Source organism: Artibeus jamaicensis, unplaced genomic scaffold, assembly GCF_021234435.1.
Source record: "Artibeus jamaicensis isolate MK-2021 breed Jamaican fruit bat unplaced genomic scaffold, CSHL_Jam_final contig_426, whole genome shotgun sequence".
Classification (NCBI taxonomy): Eukaryota; Metazoa; Chordata; class Mammalia; order Chiroptera; family Phyllostomidae; genus Artibeus; species Artibeus jamaicensis.
Window position 1 is genome coordinate 5,659,140 of NW_026521826.1, and position 20,017 is coordinate 5,679,156.

Consider the following 20,017-nt stretch of genomic DNA (forward strand, 5'->3'; position numbering starts at 1 on the left):
TCAGTGGCGCCCCCCACAGACACGCAGAAGTGGGAGGACCGCTGGCACCTTCGGGCGGCACTCAGGCATCCCGGTGAGCCTGGGAGCCGTAGTCCTGGTCACCACACTACTCTTTACTTTACCACAAAAGAAAAGAAGAATCTGTTCTGTGGCTTTCCCTACCACAAAAGGCTTAAGAGCTGTATTCCAACGACATAATCCTGTAGGCAGGATATGTGATGAGAAAGTTCAAAAGCATTGGATAATGCCTTTCCCTTTATCCTCTCATTGCGAACTTGGAGAGAAAAATACTGAGCCACAGAATTTATTAAATGGCCCAGCAAAGCTATTGTAAGCACAAAGATAAGATTTTTTTCACAGGTTTTGTGAAAAAAAGGAGAAAAATGTTGAAAGAGACAAACAGGTTATTACACAGCAGAAAACTCCTTGGCGTTGTAAATAATCTCAGAAAGAAGGAAGGAAGCAAGTAGTGAAAAACCCAGGGCTGGAGCACGATGGGAGATGCCGAGGTGACTCCAGTCTCGGAAGCACACTTTGAAACCCTTCAGGAAGTCAGAAACCAACAGACGGACAGAGGAGAGATATTCTCCTTGGCTGCCAATGTGGGGACCCACTCAGAACCCCAGAGTTAACATAAAGATTATTTTAAGATGAAGACACTTGAGCTCCAACAGATGCAGAAAGAAGGTTTTCCGGAGCTTCCATTATCTGATGTAAAGCAGAAACTACTGGGAAATGAAGACTTCCATAAATTCTGTCTTTGAGGCAGCTTCTAATCACAGGAGAGAGACGGAGAGTAAATCTCCCATAAATCCTCGAGCAGGGGAGTTTGACTGCGGAAACACAAAGAAGGCTTGTACCGCATAAACAAACATTATCCATTATCACAAGCTTTCTTATCTCTCACTTGTTCTCCTAAAAAATCATTTGTCTTTCCTAAAGAAATCCATCTCTTTCTTCCCCTAGAGGCCTTTCCTGCATCCTCCTCCCCCCCCCCCCACACCGCCTCTGCTAAGTTCGGTCAGTAGAACTTAGCTGTAAGTTCCAAATTCTAACTGCCCCTCTGAATCACTCATCACGGAGCTCTCCTGCATGTAAGTTGCACCTGTAAGTAAACTGCTTTTTTTCTCTTGCTAATCTGTCTCCTCGCAGTTTAATTTGCAAACTCCCAGATACTGAACATAAGAGGTAGAGAAAAAGGTTTTCTTCCTTGACATTAATAAGGAAGTGTGAGTGCCCTTCCAGTATCTTTTGACCAACCAAAGCAGGGATTTATTTCCATGTGTGAGTACACACAGCAGGATGGAGAGAGACAAATGAAGATGGAGAAGCAAGAGTGCTGGGAAAAAGAAGTCGAGAAAAATCAAAATAGATTTTGAGTCAAAAGAAATTCAGAGTAAAAAGACTGACACTGGCCTATCGGCCCATACATAACCACCGCGGTCTGAGTAGGATGACTTGCACTTGGCCCAAGTTTTATCATCCATCTTCAAAATGACTCATATCAGGACCTTTTCACAGATCCTGGTAAGTAGTGAGAGGGGTGGGAGAATGGGGAGCAGGAAGGTCCCAGGCTGTCAGATGGAATTCACATTCTTGTTTATTACAGGAAAAATTAAAAGGGAAAACGGTGGTAACCCTGATAACCCTGCAGAAATAGAGAGGCTTCACAAGTTGTGAGAAAATCAATCTTCTGATTTCTTTCAGAATTGCACTGGTCACATCATCTGAACTAGAGTCAATATGTTGGTTTAGTCACTGGTTTTCAATCTTATGATACTCAACTCAGAAATTTCTCTCTTCTTTCTTGATCCCTGCATTTCAAGCAATGAGAGCTCTGTGCAATACATGGAAGTTTATTTTAGGAAGATCATGCCTAACTCGGAACATCCCGAACTGGTCTATGTTGGAACCAGAAACACCACACCCATAATCAGATGAATTTTAGTACACATACAGAAATTCAGTCTTCTATTCACATACTGGTTCACCTGCCTGCTTCATGTAATATGTATAGTATACATTTTCAGGAAGGCAAACTGCACAAATCTGAGCAAGGTAAAAATTAACAAACGAAGAAACAAAATCTTTTTCAGCAAAAAGTCTTTCAGTTGAGGAATTTTTTTCACGTAAATCTCTTTATAGACAAATATTACATCTTATTCTTCATAGAATATAGGCATGAATAAAAGGCCCCAAAAAGTAAAACAAATAAAAACATATACAAAATTAGGCATTGCTTATGAAAAACAAGTAACAAAACCTGTTTTCCATACAGCTGAGAATGACTCACCTAAAAGTAAAGATTTGACTATGTTCTTGCTTCTGTCTAGCTGATAATGAAGTCTAATTCACTTGAAATTATATCAGGATATATCCTCTTTAAATATTATGAATGACTGTAAGAAATGACTGGGGAAATCTATTAAGCCTTCACCTGGCTTTTTAAAAGATGATCACAAAAGCCATTCAAAGGAAAGTTCCCCTTCCCCTCTCAAGATTCTGTAACATGATGGAAAACATATTTAAATGTCCCTAGATGCACAGAGTTGGAATTTCTTTTAATTCCTACTACGTAAAGCCTAAATTCCCCTAGTGAAATCCAATATGATCAGGTCACTTTCGTTCATCGGAGAGAAAGAACTTCCTCTGCCCGAGCAGCCGAAGGGACTCCAGCAACACCCACCCTCCCTTGGGCGCTGCAGCCACTGTGGTTTTGCCTTTCACACACGTTGAAGGTGTCCTATGACAGACTCCTTACATGACGCTCAAATATTACCACAGGCGGCTTTAGCACAACACTCTAACTGTTGGATAAACAGAAAAGAGTAAAAACACTAAGGAACAACTGAAGGTAATGGCGTTAGTGTTTCTTCTATTTACAAGTCAAACCTTCTCAATGGCACCTTCACTCTGTCCAGTAAATGGGTCTTTACTCCTTGGAAGAAAAACCCATCAGAACCTCCAGATGCTCAGCGACAGCACTCACAGAGCCCTATGGGGGATCTGATGCCCTTTCTTCCTGTAAACACTTTGTCCTGTTATAAATCCACGACCACAACTAAGACAGCCGAATGCCTTAAATGCAGCAGGTCTCCCCTTGCTGAGTTAATTTATTCATGACAGAAACCACGTCAGCCTTTCAGTTCAATGGGCAGAAGCGAGCTCTCTCTCCTCCCATTTGCACCAAAGACATAGCCAAGTTGTCAAGATCTAAAAAGTCGTAGTGTTACATCAGGAGGAAAGCGGTGACTCCACACGCAGTAGCAGAACAGGCACGCTTCTGCTGACTGTAAACCTGTCATCATTAGCAGGTGCTGTGAGAGGCCGCTGTGATCCCACACAGTTGAAAGCCGGTTCAGACAGACGTTTTCGCCGAAGTTGCTGTGCACGACGTTGCTCAGGAACTCACTGTCACATGTGATATATCAGGCCCTACGTTGCCTCTACAGCAGCACAGGGCCGGGTCGCAGCGTGCCGTTCTGACTGCACTGGGGACATGGGGGCGGGTGCAGACACCGCACAATGAACGCCCCTGCATCTGGGGATCTGGAGCAAGTTTCTGGCTTGCTTAGGAGCACGGGAGATTGTGATGGAATTTAAGTTATGTTTAGCTTCACTATTTCTGAATCCATTAGGAATATTTTAGATGTACTGAATGATAGAGAACATTTTTAAAATAAGAATTAAAAAGAGTTTCTGTATAAATACTTGCTCAGGTTTTCTGCCACCATTACTATGATGTACTGACCTTTACAATAAAAGTGTTTTATTATTGATGATGATCACTCCCTTAAATAAAGTAGACATATGTAGAATATTATATAGAAAAAAACTTGTTTTATATTTTTCTGGGCTACAATGAGAAGCTCATTTAAATATTTCTTGGGGAAGAAGTGAAGGATGAGAAATGGCGCCCTCTTGCTCTGGTGTGCCATTTCTACGACTGAATATTCTCCTTATTTACTTACGGGGGGACCCGAAAAACAGAATTTATGTATAAAAACTGGGTATTTATTCTGACATGTTTAAATTTCAGTCACTTCAAAGTGCTCTCCATTTGATGCAATACACCCGTTGAGATGTTTTACCCACTGCTCAGAACAGTTTCTGAACTCACTGATGTTGATGCCTTTTCGTGCCTCTGCCATTTTTCTTGTTTCACCTCTTCCACATGGGCAAAACATTTCCCTCTGAGGACTTTATTCATCCAGGGAAACAAAAAAAAGGCAGCTTGGGGGCAAGATCAGGTGAATAGGAACAGTAGGGCAACCAGGATCATGTTGTTTTTGATAAAAAATTACTGAACACTCAGCATGGTGTGGGCAGGTGCACTGGCAAATCACCCATCATGAAACGTGTTGAAAGAATCTTCAAAAACCATTCACTGATGTCAAATGCAGGCTCTTACAACACCAGTGTACCAGCTGGTACACTGATACAGATGGGTTCCTAGAATACTTACCTAGTGGGGGAAGCCTGGACTATAAGGAACCTGCTCTCCAGAAGATAATTCTGGGTTTTTTGGGGCTCCCTTCTCATATATTCCCTTTAACTTTTGTGGTTCAGTAGAATATCAATAGGGTACAAGTGACTTTTACTGAACCTAAAATCATACAGATATTCAAAAAAGACACTAGACAATGCTGGTTGGGTAACTGACAAAAATGTTGAAGAAAATTGTAGTATCTCAACAACTCTACTCAGTACCAGTGTAAGTGAATTACAGAGTAAGTAATTATTGCTCATACAAATTACTTAATATTCCTCAATTTTCACTATGAATAAGATAAGTACTTTCTTTAAAGAAGAACTTATAGATACATATGTTAGCTATTGAAAAGTGGTTCACTCTTTCCAACAGCATCATTTCCCAAATATTAAATCTAAACAATATGTTAGTTCACTTATACAAAAAGCTGACCAGTAAGATCTATTCCATTTGCAAAGCCTAACTAAATATTAAAAGCCCTCTTAGAACACCAAAACAATTATTAAACATAAATTTATCTAGAGAAATGGATCTTTTCCTATCTGTTTCCTAAGCAACAGAGTTCAAGCCTACTGACCCAATTGGTGCTCAGTTTCAGAGTTCAAGAAACTTAAAGCAAAACAAAACCAGCACCTTTCCAATTAGCCCATTTCCAAATAAAGAAACAAATGACCAACTACATGTTAACCTGCAGCCCATCCACTAGAACCAAACAGAGGTACTGGCTCTTGTTATCCGTTAAAAACTATCAACTCTCAGAGTAAAGAATGTTTGGATCTGGCTTAATTAAAGCCTTTATAGTATCAAGTATTAAGTAAGAGCTGCTATTCATTAGCATATTCATTATGTATAATATAGATTAGTGATATCTTCTTTTTATAACAATGTCCCCTTTTGATAAAATAATCTCTTGGACCTGAACACAGGGTAAATTCTGCATGTTTAACACTAAGTATTATTTGAGCGACCCTCCAGTTCCTGTTAGGAATCCTAAAGCTCCAGGCAACTCTGGAGAAAAATGCCGATATTCCCTGTGCAGCACACAGAACTGCAGAACGGCAGCCTTTCCTCTTGCTTCCATTTCTCTGTCAAAAGGAGGAACAGCAAGTTTCATCGGAGCAGGCCAACTATTACGAGAACCCTTGTTTCCCAGAATTGAAAACACTTACTTTGCCTTCAGCGTTTCCTCCTGAAAGTTCCAGTGTGGATCTTCCACCAGCTGTAATTCCCTCAATACCCTCCCAGGCTTATAAGCTGCATTGATTATCATGCTAAGAACCTGTTGGGAAAAAAAAGAACCACAATGAACGTGTATTGTGCCCATTCCTGCTAACACAGGGTTGCTTTGAAAACCACCCAGCAAGAAGCATTTGCTCAACATTCCTTTGGGTCAAGGGCTGTGAAGACATTAGACAGGAGTTCTGCAGGCTCACCATCAATGGGAGAAAGCAGGTGGTACAATCCAATCCCTCTGCTGATGAGTGGGGATGGAGGACTCTCACTAACATTTCTGGTTGTGGAAAACTGAACCATTTCTTCCAATGTGTGTGTGTGTGTATGTTACGTGTCATTGAGTTGGCTCTGACACCTGGTAACCCTACAAACGAGTGATGTCCACAATGCCCTGTCCTCGACAGCCTGGCTCGGCTCCTGTGGACCCACACCCACGGCTTCCGAAGAGCCACTGATTATTCTCCAACAGGGTTACTCTTCAGTGGGACTGGCTACTGAGAATTTCATTTTATTCTTCAAAGTCAATTTTCAAAAGGCGTCAATAAGACAGAGACGACAGGTTCATGGACAGACCTCAGATATGTGTAAGGAGGGTAACAATTACGTGAAAGCCACCTGGTGCTGCCCCCATTCATGGCTATTTAATACCAGGACAATTCTCTCAGAGATGGTAATTTCAAAAGGAAGTGTGGAACATCCAACACCATCTATTTCCTCAAATGACCCCTTCATCCCCAAATCGCAAATCAGAGAAAATAAGCATGTGGTCTTTGCCGACTGCAACAGACTGCAACACCCCCAGAAGGACGAGACACACCCCTTTGACAGTGCCAACCATGTGCTCTGAGAAGATGACATGTCCCTGTTAATCTTGATGTGTTTCTCAGACGAAAAAGAACAAGGAATTTAGGGCCCTCGCCTTTCCCTGAGCAAATCATCATTCACAGTGAACATGATTAACAAGTTCCAGCACGTTCAGGAGTTGCTGTTATTTGGATAGAGAACTGAAAGAATGCAAAGGTGCAGTGCCATGTACAAAGGAACGTGAGACGTACCATGAAGTGCCCCTTGGTTGGGATCTGCCACGTGCAGGCCCTGGGAGCACACGCAGAATGCGACTCAGTACCTGCTGCTCCTCAAGTCTCTCCCAGTCCAGAAGGGGAGGAAGCCAGGCACTGAGCTCACATCTCGGGTTTCAGAGCAAAATACCATTGGAAGAGTGATACAAGTATCTTACTGAGATGGGATGCTGGCATCATTGCCGAAGCACCTGCTGTTTTTGGAGACCAGCACAGTATCAATGGCAAAGGAGATGCAAGTATGTTAGAAGAATTTTCATGTTTCTGATGTGTTCCAGAATATAACTGGCATAGTTTATACCCTGATTTAATTCTGAAAAATAATACAGCTTTCTCATATTATAACTGAGGATGTGACCTGAAAACATTTTATACTATGCAGTCAGCATGGCAGCTGCCTTTTCTTTCCTTGGGTAGCATTTTGCTATGTTCCGGGTTCAGCCAAGGCACTAAAAGGCCAGCACGAGGCAGAACAAGCAGTTTTGGTGTACTTCTGTTTTCTGCATTAGAATAATCATCTGATTTTATTGTTTACTGTCAGGACAATTTACAGAGACCGAGTTTAAAAATAAATCCAATTAGAACTGGCTGAAATAATGTGCAAAGCATTTATCAACAGACAATAAAGATTCAACTGATTCTTTTCATTGTGTTTCACTGAGAAAACCCCAGAGCGGCTACCTGTTATTTGCTGTATATTGAAATGCATTTTGTGGCTGTGAAAAGAAAATGCCTTCCAGAGTTCAATTCAGTCTAGAAGCAGGCAGCAATTAAATTGTGAAAAAGCATACAATATTGAGTAATTTTCCCATGGCTTTTCTCAGTGTCGCATCATTCATCTCCGAATTCAACAAGCTTCCCATAAAACTTTGGGAGTACGAGCTAATTTTTGTGTACATGGCATCTTAGCATATTGTAGTTATGTCCACGACAATAACTGAGTTGACAGCTGTTATTAATATCCAGAGTTAGACTGAATGACTGCACCTCGTAAAGCATCAGAACTCAGTTCATTATGCTCTCAGTCAGAATGTGGAGCATGGGCTCTGCCTCCAGTTAACAAGACATACTTCATGTTCGAGCAATGACCCACTTGGTTTCTTGGAGTTCATGAGATGTTTGTTGAGAACATACTTCTACACAGAAGCGCCCACAACATGTTACAGCAGAAAGGCAATAACCTTTGTAATTGTACACATACCAAATCAAATCCCATTTCCATCTCACAGAAGCTATGAGTCCTTAGGGAAGATACTTGATTAGATTTCCTCCTCTGTGTAATGGGGACATTGCTATTTATCTGGTTCATAATGAAGGGGATCAGATCATGATGCCTCAAAATATGCCACTTTGACGTTGGGTTATTTTGCAATGAAAGCAAGTGAGAAAGAGCAGACAGAGAACAACTCTCTGCCCTCCCCCTTTCTGCATAGAAGCAGGGCACACATTTCCCTTTGTGAAGGTGTCCTTCCGTCCCCTCTCTCCCATCCCAGAAAGAGCACAACCCTTGTCACTGGAGAAAGAAAGACGGCACAGAAATGGCTCTGCACAAACAAACCTCAGGAAAAGAACCCTTATCTTCCATTAGTTTTCCCTGTATATTTACCTTCCTGCAATACCAGCCCTAGAAGCTCAAACCCCTTTTCCTTTGCCTTACAACCTCTCTGTAATTTATTGCCTTTTGCTAAAATGGTATGTAAAAATCTTTCACTTCTTTTCTGTGAGGTCTGGTTATATTCAAAATAAACACTTTCCTGTTAATCTCTTTTGTCACTTTAATTTGTAGGCTCCAGCCACTGAATTTGAGAGAGTAGTGGAAAAGATTTTCCTTTCCTATAACAGGGGAATTACGAGAAATAAAGGAGGTAATAATTTGGCATAACAAAACATTTGAAGGCTGCCCTCTTATTAATATCAATGCGGCCCTCCTCCACCCATAAAACAAACTCTCCTGTGCTTTGGCCTCTCTATGAGTACTGGTACATGTTTGTATTTGTCTTGCACCCTTGCAAAATAACTTTCCTTAGAAGCTCCTTGACTTTCTTATTACTGCTTCCTTTTTAGAACTGAATAGCTCATAAAAATGATTCATACTTTCAAATTATCCATCTTCATTTCAATTCTCAACACATCCAAATCTAGTTTCCTCTCTAGCTGCCACACAAAGATGCTGTGGGGAAGGGCACCCCGGACCTCAGATCAAACCCAGTGAGCACCCATCCTCCTGGACCTCCGAGGGAGCGATCTGAGAGTGCGCATGGCTGCAGTCCTGCAGAGCTCCTTCGCTCTCCTGCCTCTGCTCCACCAGGTGCAAGAGTTTGTTCCGAAAATGGTGCGTGGGTCAGGGTTTGGGGAAGAGGAGAGGAACAATCAGAGGGAGGAAGAGACAAAGAGGAGAAAAGAATGCAAGTGCCATTATCAGGGGAAGGAGCAAACACTGTAATAGTGTTCGATGCACAGGAGCTACTCCATGAATGTCAACACTCGAAGTGTATTGTAAATCAATGGGAACTTTTTTCTGTTCAGTTCATGAAATTATGTTATTCCATAATTTCCGGTCATATGTGCAAACTTATGCCATAATTTCCTGCTCTTGTGAAAAATTCTCCCCCCAAAAGTAGTTTAGATAATTTCCAACCTCAGTTGCATCCTGACTTAATGCAAAGTCAACGGATTCCCAACTTTAAAGGTTTATAGTGTGTTGAATTCTAGTGACCAGGGGGAGAGGCCTCTCTGGGGCAGACTCTTAGAGACAAACTGGCCCACAAGGATACATGAAGGAGAATATTCGTTCTCTTGAAGGGTAAGAAAAAGACTATGGATGAAAAGGAGCCTTCCTGCATGAGTTCACTGTTCCAACAGACCTTTCTGCTTTGCCATCTGTCCAAGGACCATGGTTATAATAATTGGCTTTTTACAAAAACCAGGACCATCAAAAGCCCTTGTGGCCTAAAATATTTCTTCTTTTCAACTTCAAAAACAGATGGAATGGAGCCAATTTTATGAGGACTTTTTTAAAAAGTAAAATGATTAAAAAATTTTTTACTTAGCACTTTATCAATAGGGCTTTGCTCATGAATGAGATCTTATGTGGAAAATTTCAAAAGGAATAAAATAAGGAAAGATTCAGACTTCAGTATCCGGCCTGGTCACTACGACAGGAGGCCCAGTGAATCACAGGGCAAGACAAGCCCAGTTTTTAAGTGTTGGAACCAGAGTTCAATGGAGAATGTTAACTAAGACCTGCCTCCTCGGCTGAAGGAGTTTGGGGTTTGGAGGAATTACAGCAGCTGCACTCCTTTTCCCAGAATTCTGCCGGGCCTAGCCTCCACACCAGAAGTGTGCACTGCGTCAGCTATGATCAAGTGTCATCAAAAACTGGAAATCAGGAAGGTGTGCTTGTATGAGAAGACAGGAACCATGACAGTCTTCTCTTTAGTACAAACATAACCTTCTAATGAAGCCAGAGAAAAGCATGAAACGCTTTGGAAAGAAGACAAGGCAAGTAACTTTTTCAAGTTATTTACTCTTGAAAGGGGGTATTTTCATTTTGTTTCCATGGCATCTAATGCACTCAATGAAAGATTATCTATAAGCGTTCATCTCTTCTTTTGTTGTTAGTTACAAACACGTTAATAAATAAACAGTAATATTTGGGCATTTGGAGACCAGGTGGAGAACTCTATTGCTTTGGCCCAAACTGACCTCTGCCTTTATTCTTAACACAAGGCTGACCTCCCCTGGGAAACGCCCTGGAGAGAAGCTACTCCCTCCTCCCACTATTTCCCTGGGAGGGAGGCCCCCTTCTTTCCCCCACACAGGAGGCTATAATTTTCAGGAATTTTCTACCTCCCCCTGGAAGACCAACAGGAAAATCCCATCATGCTCTGTATCTTCAATCACCTCAGTCACCAGAAACCCAACACTTCTAGAACAAACCCAACACTTCTACCCAGAAAACGATTCCCCATTTGGCTCTGCATTTTCCCCTAGTCTGACCCAATCTCAAATCCTTCCCTGCTCTCTAAACCCACCCATTACGCCCTCTGAACTCATTGTCCATCATCAGTAAAATACCCGCACACTGGAACTCTTTTCAGAACATTCTTTTTTACCTTGTGGTTTTCTCTTCTGCTATCAATTGAATTGTGCCCCTCATCCCCACCAAATCATGTGTGAGACCACTAACCTCCCATGTGATGGTATTAGGAGATGGGGCCTTCAGGGGATGATTAGGGTTAGATGAGGACATAAGAGGCAGACCCATGATGAGATTACTTACCCTCATGAGAAGAGACCAGACAGCTTGCTTTCCCTTTCTCTCTGTATGTGAGGACATGGCAAGGCAGCAGCTGTGTGTGAACCCAGGAAGAGGACTCAACCCAGAACCCACGCAGGCTGACACCCTGATGTCAGCCTTCCACCTTACAGAACTATGAGAAGTAAACTCTGCTGCCTGAGCCGCCCTGTCTGTGTATCTCGTCAGCAGCCAGAGCCAACTGACACCTTTCCTCCCCTGCACCACCACTTACCATGCTCTCTACTGGATCACTGCTCTTAGTGCATAAACTGTGGTAATGTTGCCTATCTTCAAATACAAAACAATGACTTCCTCCCTTCATCTCTCATCTTCCTTCAGCCACCTCATTTCTCGGTTCTCTTTTACAGTAAAATCCTTAAGAATTGTTCACATTCATTACCTCCTTGTTCCCTCTTTTGGTTCTCTCTGGAACCCAATCCAACAAGGCTTCCAAGTCCACAACTTCCCAAAACTGGTCTCATCAAGATCACCTGTGATGCCATAAATAAGCAAAGAATGGGTAATTTTCAATTTGGTTCTTATTCTACTTTGTCACCAATGGGGGGCACATCCACCACTCTCTCCTCGGAGACCTGCAGACACTTTTTATCCTCACAGCCACAACTCCAGTCTCTCCTGAGTCTCCTCCATCATGGTGTGCTATCCTGGGATCCTTCTGTGTCCCCAACCTTCAACTTTAAATGACAGTGAGCCTCAGGACTGTTATATTCCATCTCAACTCATTCCACAGTGCATCTGCCTTTACGCACTACCCACAAATTAGCAGACTTACAGTTACCAAATCTATACTTCCATCTCAGACCTTTTTTTGAACTCATATGTCCCATTCCACTTGGATGTCGACTGGGCAAACCTAGCCTGTCCAAACTACAGGCTACAGGCTCCCTCTTTGAACTGCCACAGCCAGACTTTGGCAGCCTCCATGAATTCTGTTACTCTGTGGTTCACATCCAGTTCACTAGGAAAGCCTCCCTGTGTCTAAAACATATTGGTTTGTATGTTCATGGTCCATTTCCATTAGAATACAAGCAACAAGAAATCAGGGACTTAATTTTATTTGGTGCTACATTCACAGTAGCTGGAACTATACCTGGCAATGGCAGGTCCCCAATAAATGTATAATTTTAATTTTGTTTAATGAATGTCAATATGGGCACTGAAATTAGATCAAATTATTCCATATATCTAAAAATTAATTAGCAGAAGAGATCTAAGATAGCAGAAAAATAAGTGAAATCTACACTAGCCTCCTCCCGGGACCAATCTGGAAATACAATTAAATTATAGAGAAATCATCTTGAATAACCAATTAAACACTAGCTGGAAAATAGCCTTATGACCATGGACAAATGGAAGAAAACACTTCAGCACAATATGACTTGTAGGGAGTGTGAAGGAGACTTGAGAGAACTGGCTGGGCTTGCATGGGTGGCAGCTGGAGTTCCAGAGGGATATTTCGGCAGCCAGGGGTTCCCCCGGAGAAGCGCGGGGTCTAAACCCCAAGCTGGGCTACCCAAGAGCTGGAAAGGGCCCCAGATAACAACCTGCTGTGAAGAGCAGCAGAGGTTCTGTTGCCCAGAAAGAGGAGACTGCAGATTCAGAGAGCTTTTTAAAGGGCCAAAGCCCCAAATTTCATTTGTAGCTACTTATCCTGGGTGCTGGCAAAGCGAGGGCAGAGTGGACTAGAGACCCTTGAGGAGAGTCTGAGGTTGGTGGCTCTGGGGACAGAACTGAGGGAAGAGCCACCAATCCATGTGCTGAGACATTCCCCATACTACAGGATCCATCTTTCTCAGGCAGAGCACTCCCTCTGAATGGCCTCACCTTGAGGGGATCCTCCCTTCTGAACCATCCTGTGGTACTTACCCCTGACTGCTAATTACAGATGACTTAAATTAACAACTGATCTGACTGGTGCTTGATTAGTTTAACATCTAAGGTGGAAAATACAAAGAAGCAACCAAAATGGCAAAACAAAGAAATAGAACCTAAATGAAAGAACAAGAGAATTTCCCAGAACTAGATAAATGGAAGTAGGCAATTTATCATATAGAGATTTTAGAGTAATGATTATAATGATACTGAACAGCATGAAAAAAGACATAGGAACCATAAAAAAGGATCAGTCACAAATAAAGAATGTAATATCTGATATAAAAAAAATGCCCTAGAGGGACTGAACAGTAGGTTAGATGAAGCAGAGGACTGAATCAGTGTTTTGGAAGACAAAAAAGAAAAAAACAACCAGGCAGAGCAGCAAAAAGAAAAAAAAAGAGTTTTAAAAAATGAGGAGAACTTAAGAAACACCTTGGACAACATGAAGTATAACAACAACTGCATCATGGGAGTACCAGAAAAGAAGAGAGTGAGCTAGGAATTGAGGAACTATGTGAAGAAATAATAACTGAAAACTTCCCTAATATGGAGAAGGAAAAAGTCATACAAATCCAGGAAGTTCAGAGTCCCAAACAAGTTGGGCCCAAAGAGGCCTACACCGAGACACATGATCATTAAAATGAAAAAGCTTAAAGATAAGGAGAGAATCCTAACAGCCGTAAGAGAAAAGCAGGTAGTTACCTATAAGGCAGCACCAATTAGACTATCATCTGATTTCTCAACAGAAACATTTCAGGCCAGAAGGGAGTGGCATCAAATATTTAAGGTGATGAAAAGCAAGGACTTATAACCAAAACTTCTTTACCCAACAAGGCCATCATTTAAAATCAAAGGAGAAAATAAGGAACTTCCCAGACAAGAAAAGCTAAAGGAGTTTATTTATGATAAAAAACTCTCAGTAAACTGGGTATACAGGGAACATACCTAAACATAACAAAGACTGTATATGACAGCCAGCATCATACTCAAAGGGCAAAAATGACAAGCATTCACCTTAAGATTGAGAACAAGACGGGGATGTCCGCTTTCACCTCTCTTATTCAACAGAGTGCTGGAAGTCCTAGCCACAGCCATCAGACAAGAAGAAGAAATAAACGCATCCAAATTGGAAAAAAATAAGTAAAACTGTCTTTATTTGCAGATGACATGATACTGTACATAGAGAATCCCAAAGATTCCACCAAGAAACTACTAGAACTGATAAATGAATTCAGCAAAGTAACAGGATACAAAATTTATATTCAGAAATCAGTTGCATTTTACATGCCAATAATGAATTAGCAAAAAGGGAAATGAAGAAAACAATCCCATTCACAATTGCTTCAAAAAGATAAAATGCCTAGGAATAAACCTAACCAAAGATGTAGAAGAAGACCTGTACTCAGAAAATTATAGGACACAAAGAAAGAAAGTGAAGATACAAATAAGTGGAAGCACATACCATGTTAATGGATAGGACAGATTAACATCATTAAAATATCCATACTATCCAAAGCAATCTATAGATTCAAAGCAATTCTTATCAAGATTCCAATGACTTATTTCACAGAACTAGAACAAATGTTTCAAAAATTTATATGGAACCACAGAAGGTTCCACATGGCTACAGTGATCCTGAAAAAGAAGAAAGAAGTTGGAAGACTCACACTACCTAATATCAAACTATACTACAGGGTCATAGCAATCAAAACAGCCTGGTACTGGCCCTGGCTGGTGTAGCTCGGTGGATTGAGCGTGGGCCTGCAAACCAGACAATTGCAGTTCGATTCTCAATCAGGGCACATACCTGGGTTGCAGGCTGGTTTCCCGCAGGCCAGTTCCCAGCAGGGGACGCACAAAAGGCAACCATACATTGATGTTTCTCTCCCTCTCTCCTTCCCTTCCCCTCTAAAGATAAATAAATAAAATCTTAAAAAAAAACCCAAAAAACAGCCTGGTACTGGCATAAAACCAGACATGCAGATCAATGGAACAGAATACAAAGTCCAAAAATAAACCCATTCCTTTGCACTCAATTAATATTTGACAGAGGAAGCAAGCACATACAATAGACTAAAGGTAGTTTATTCAATAAATGGTGTTGGGAAAACTGGACATATATGTGCAGAAAAATGAAACTAGACTGCCTTCTTACACCACACACAAAAATAAATTCAAAATGGATCAAAAACTTAAATGTTAGACCTAAAACCATAAAAATCCTAGAAGAAAACATAGGCAGCAAAATCCTGAATACTGCTCATAGAAAATTTTTATCAGATATATTTCCCCAGGCAAGGGAAACAAACAAACAAACAAACAAAAAAACAAATGGGAATTCATCAAACCAAAAAGTTTTTGCACAGCAAAGGAAATCATCAACAAAATAAATAAAGACAACCCACAGAATGGGAAAACATACTGGCCAATACATCTGATAAGGTGTTAAGATCCAAAAATTATAAAGCATTTACAAAACCCAATGCCAAAAAAAACAAACAACCCAATTAAATAATGGGCAAAGGACCTGAATATACACTTCTCCAAAGAGGACATACAGATGGCCAATAGACATATGAAAAAATGCCCAATGTCTCAAATCACCAGAGAAATGAAAATAAAAAACAGTGACATACCATCTCACACCTATCAGATGGCTATCATCAGTAAATCAATAAACAAGTGCTGGTGAGGATGTAGAGAAAGGGGAACCCTTTTGCACTGTTGGTGGGAATGCAGACTGGTGCAGCCACTGTGGAAAGCAATATGAAGTTACCTCAAGAAATTAAAAACAGATGTGCCTTTAGATCCAGTGACCCCACTTCTGGGAATATATCTTAAGGAACCCAAAACACTAATTTGAAAGAAGATAAGCATCCCTGTGTTCATTGCAGCATTATTTATAATTGTCAAGTTACAGAAGCAGCCCAGGTGTCTACCAATAGATGAGTGGATAAAATAACTATGGGACATTTACACAATGGAATTCTACTTGGCTGTAAAAAAGAAGAACAATTTACCCTTTGCCATACTGTGGATGGGCCTGGAGAACACTATGCTAAGTGAAATAAGCCAGTCAGAGAGAGACAAATATCATATGATTTCACTCATGTGTAGAACCTAATGAACAAACTGAACTAACAAGCAGAACAGAGACAGACTCAATGGATGGAGAGCAGAGGACAGGTAGTGGGTGGGGAGGGAGTGAGGAAAAAAGGAGGACTCATGGACATGGACAAAAGTAAGATAATTGTGGGGAGAGGGAGTTATAAGAGGACTAAATGGTAATATATCAAAAAATATAATAAAGATTATATATTTTTAAAAAGATTTAATCTTAAAAGCAGCAAGAGAAAAACAAAAATTACCTACAAAGAAGTTTCCATAAGACTGTCAGCTGATTATTCAAAAGAAACTTTGCAGGCTTGGAGGGATTTGCAAGAAGTACTCAAAGTGATGAAAAGCAAGATTACTCTATACAGAAAAACCAACATTTAAAATGGTAGGGCAGATAAAGCTTTTCCCAGACAAGGTAAAGCTAAAGGAGTTCATCATCACCAAACCATTATTATAGGAAATATTGAGAACTATATAAGAAAAAAAAGATCAAAACTATGAACATAAAATGATAACAAATTCACATCTATCAACAACTGAATCTAAAAAACAAATTAAGCAAACAAGCAGAACAGGAATAGAATTACAGGCATGGAGAAGGGGGAGAATGGGGAGGAAAGGTGCAGTGATTAAGTACAAGTTGGTAGTTACAAAATAGATGGGGGATGTTAAGAACCGTATAGGAAATAGACAAGCCAAAGAACTTACACGCACAACCCATGGACATGAACTAAGGAGGGGGGAGTGCTGGAGGGAATGTGGGTGGGCAAAGGGGGGAAATCGGGACAACTGTAATAGCATAATCAATAAAATATATTTTTTAAACACTTTAATTTATTCCAAGAATTTATTTGATCCCATATAATTAATCTGAATGGAGGCCTAGGAGATAGCATTTGCTATCGACTTTTCCTCTGCTACAAAATCTAACCCTATGGTATGATGAGAAAGTCAACAAAAGTAGCTTATCTTCTTTATAAAGCATAAAGATCTAACAAGTGAAAATATTTGCACATTTGCTTTGCCAGCCTCCCCAGACATCGTGTAGTATCCTGTTAGTTTCTGCATCACAGACTATGTGTGTGTGTTCGAGTTTATATCCGTCCATGAGCTGGCACACTGTTCTTAATGGGTTAATGTTCAGCATCAGCTTAAAACAGCAGCAACAAAAACATCTTCAATTTTGTTGACTGACTTAACTGAGTTTCACCCAGGCAAGACCTTTCCTGCCTCCTTAGTTCACGTCAATGGGTTGTGCATATAAGTCCATTGTTACCTGAAAGTGTAAGTCCTTGCTTTGAGGCAATATTTCCTGTGGCCTCAACACCACCTTCTCTTAATTATACTAATAAACCCATGGATGCTTTGAAAAATAAAAGCTATCCTCATTTTCAGTATCATTTATATGTAGTTGAGGCAGCTTTGGATTTCTTAATTTCTGGGTTCCCATGTGAAGGCTTTCTCATTTTTAAAAGTTGTGACAGGTAGCCCAGAACAAATGGCCATGGATACATTCAAAAGGTCACAGAGAAATTCAAGAAGTCATCGCAAACTCCCAAACAGGACCTAAACACTGTGATCAAAACCAACAAATTGAAGGAAATAGCTTAATAAGTCAACCATTGGCAGAAATGCAAACTACAAGCAACAACTGAAACCAAATCCCTAACAGCCAGGTCCCACACAGGGGGGTTGGGGAGGCAGTAGTCCCTCTCTGGGCCACTCATGGCTCTTTGCAGCCTGTCCTCTCTGGCTGAGGGGAGGGGAGGGGAGGGGAGGGGAGGGGAGGGGAGGGGAGGGGAGGGAGGGGAGGGGAGGGGAGGGGAGGGGAGGGGAGGGGAGGGGAGGGGAGGGAGTGACTTCCAAGGGCTCTGAGGCTCCGAGAGCAAACAGGGCTCCAGCCTTGTGGAACCTTAGGATTTCTCTGGAACCTGCTGCTGTAACACCTATTTCACCTGTCAGTGGAACAGAGCAGAGTCAGTGCAGGCCCTGAACCCTCAGGAACAGCACGTCTGCACACTCGCTTTCTGTTTCAGACTCGATGTTCAGCATTCCAACCTTCTGCTCTAATGTTTGAAATCACGCCTCACCTGAATGGCCTCTATTTGTGACACTTCATGGAAGAATCCCAAAGTCAGGGATTACCAGATGTTTGTGTTAGGCAAATTCCCCCCCTTTCTATTGGCGAGTAAAAAAGGGTTGTGATGCAGGGTCTGGAGCCACGCAGAGCACATGAAGCCAGCGAAAGAGGGACTGGAAGTGAGACCTCTGTAAGAGCCATCTTTTCTTCCTCTCTCTTACTATCAAAGCAACAGACAGCACGGGGTTCCACATTTAAAAGCCACCACATCCAATGCCCCCACTGACCCCAGATAACACAGAACTGGGATGTTACTCTAACACAACCAGGTATAGACTCTGCCACTATAACTGCACTTGTGTGGGCTTGTTACACTGAGGCAGGCCCAGTGTCTAAGAAAAGAAGACAAGACTCCCTCCCGTCTGCAGGGGTTCTGTCAACTCCTAAGACCCTCATCTCTCGCTCGCCACAATGCCCCCAGCTTCTAGCACAGTGCCCACCTGGTACATGGTTATGACTCGTGAACTGTTCAGGGCCTAAAAAAATGAATGGATGGGTGATGTCTTATGCACTGCTGTGTACCCAGGGCTAGAAGGGTACGTGAGGTGGCAGATGCTCAGTAAACATATCCTGAACGTTGAATAACCAAACACCTTGGTATTCAAAAGACCCTACGAAGATTGTGAATAGATGAAAATAAGTACACATGGACTACAGTTGCACTGTGCAGTCCCCACATCGTTACTGTTGCACTTTCAGAAGCAGATTGAGGGGGATAAACATTTTGTCTGAGGTGAACACTCTAGTCTCCTCTGGTTCGCACGTGCCCTGGTGGCAACCCCAGACTCCGCATCCTCAGACCTGTGTGCATGGCTCTAATCATTTCTGCAGTCACTTTCTGCAGAGTTAAACTTATTACAACCTATTTGTCTAATGGAAAGGTACCAAAGCGACCCTTTAAGATATGAAAGATTGATAGGATAAATGATACAGAGATAATGCATGTATGGATAAGTGAAAGAATGAAAGACAGACTGAAAGATGTGATGGATAGATGGATGGTAAAAAGATGGATGACAGGTAGGTAGGTAGGCGAGTGGGGTGGGGTGGGGCCGTGTGGGTGCATTTGTATTTATTTTACTTTACCCATCAGTAACAACATTTCCGCCTTGGCAAGCGGAAGTTCCATCTAGTCTTACTTATTTTATCTCATTGCTCTACTGTATCATATGCAGACTGATCCCGAAGTTAGCTTGAGCGCACGGGTCACAAATCAGTGTCTCAAGCACTCTCAGCTAAGTGGGACAGAGACTTCTGTTGGAGGAAAGAGTAGGGCATGGAAGCTTAGCACTTCAGAAAGCTTTCTGAGTGTTCGGGATTCATGTTTCTTTATCCAAAGGCTTTCTTGAAGCATCAGACAGAAGAAAAAAGGGAGCAGAACATTAGTTGCTATGGTTTTACCTTTTCATAGGAAATATACAACTGTTGATTTTCCCTGTATAAAAGTTCATCCCTTAAACAACCGATCCATGATGCCAAAAAGCAGCAGGTAGAACACAGGTCATTTCTGCTGCTGAGCTAGCATACTCCACAGCAACCAGCAGCTTCACACATCAGAAAAAGGTGACAGGCAAAATGTGAACAAGGACTCCGAGAGATTTCCCCCCGCCCCAGGAAATGACAGGTTTCTCTTTGTTACTTAAAACAGAGGTTACATATTGGCAAATGAACCAAATAATGCTTAAGAAAAACCATGGATGCTCCCCCATCTCTGCAATGCACCAGGTACTTTTAACGCGGTGTGCTGCCTTTACATCTAC

General features: G+C 41.6%; 1 protein-coding gene across 11 annotated transcripts in view; it reads right to left on the bottom strand.

Annotated features, from left to right (window-relative positions):
- The window catches only part of SFMBT2 (Scm like with four mbt domains 2), a 218,625-nt gene that overhangs the window by 16,629 nt on the left and 181,979 nt on the right, over positions 1–20,017 (bottom strand). For all 11 annotated transcript variants that reach the window (XM_053665741.1, XM_053665739.1, XM_053665744.1 and 8 more), the window contains one exon: positions 5,662–5,771. In XM_053665741.1, the coding sequence (XP_053521716.1) occupies positions 5,662–5,771 (110 nt within the window). The remainder of the gene's footprint in view (positions 1–5,661; positions 5,772–20,017) is intronic.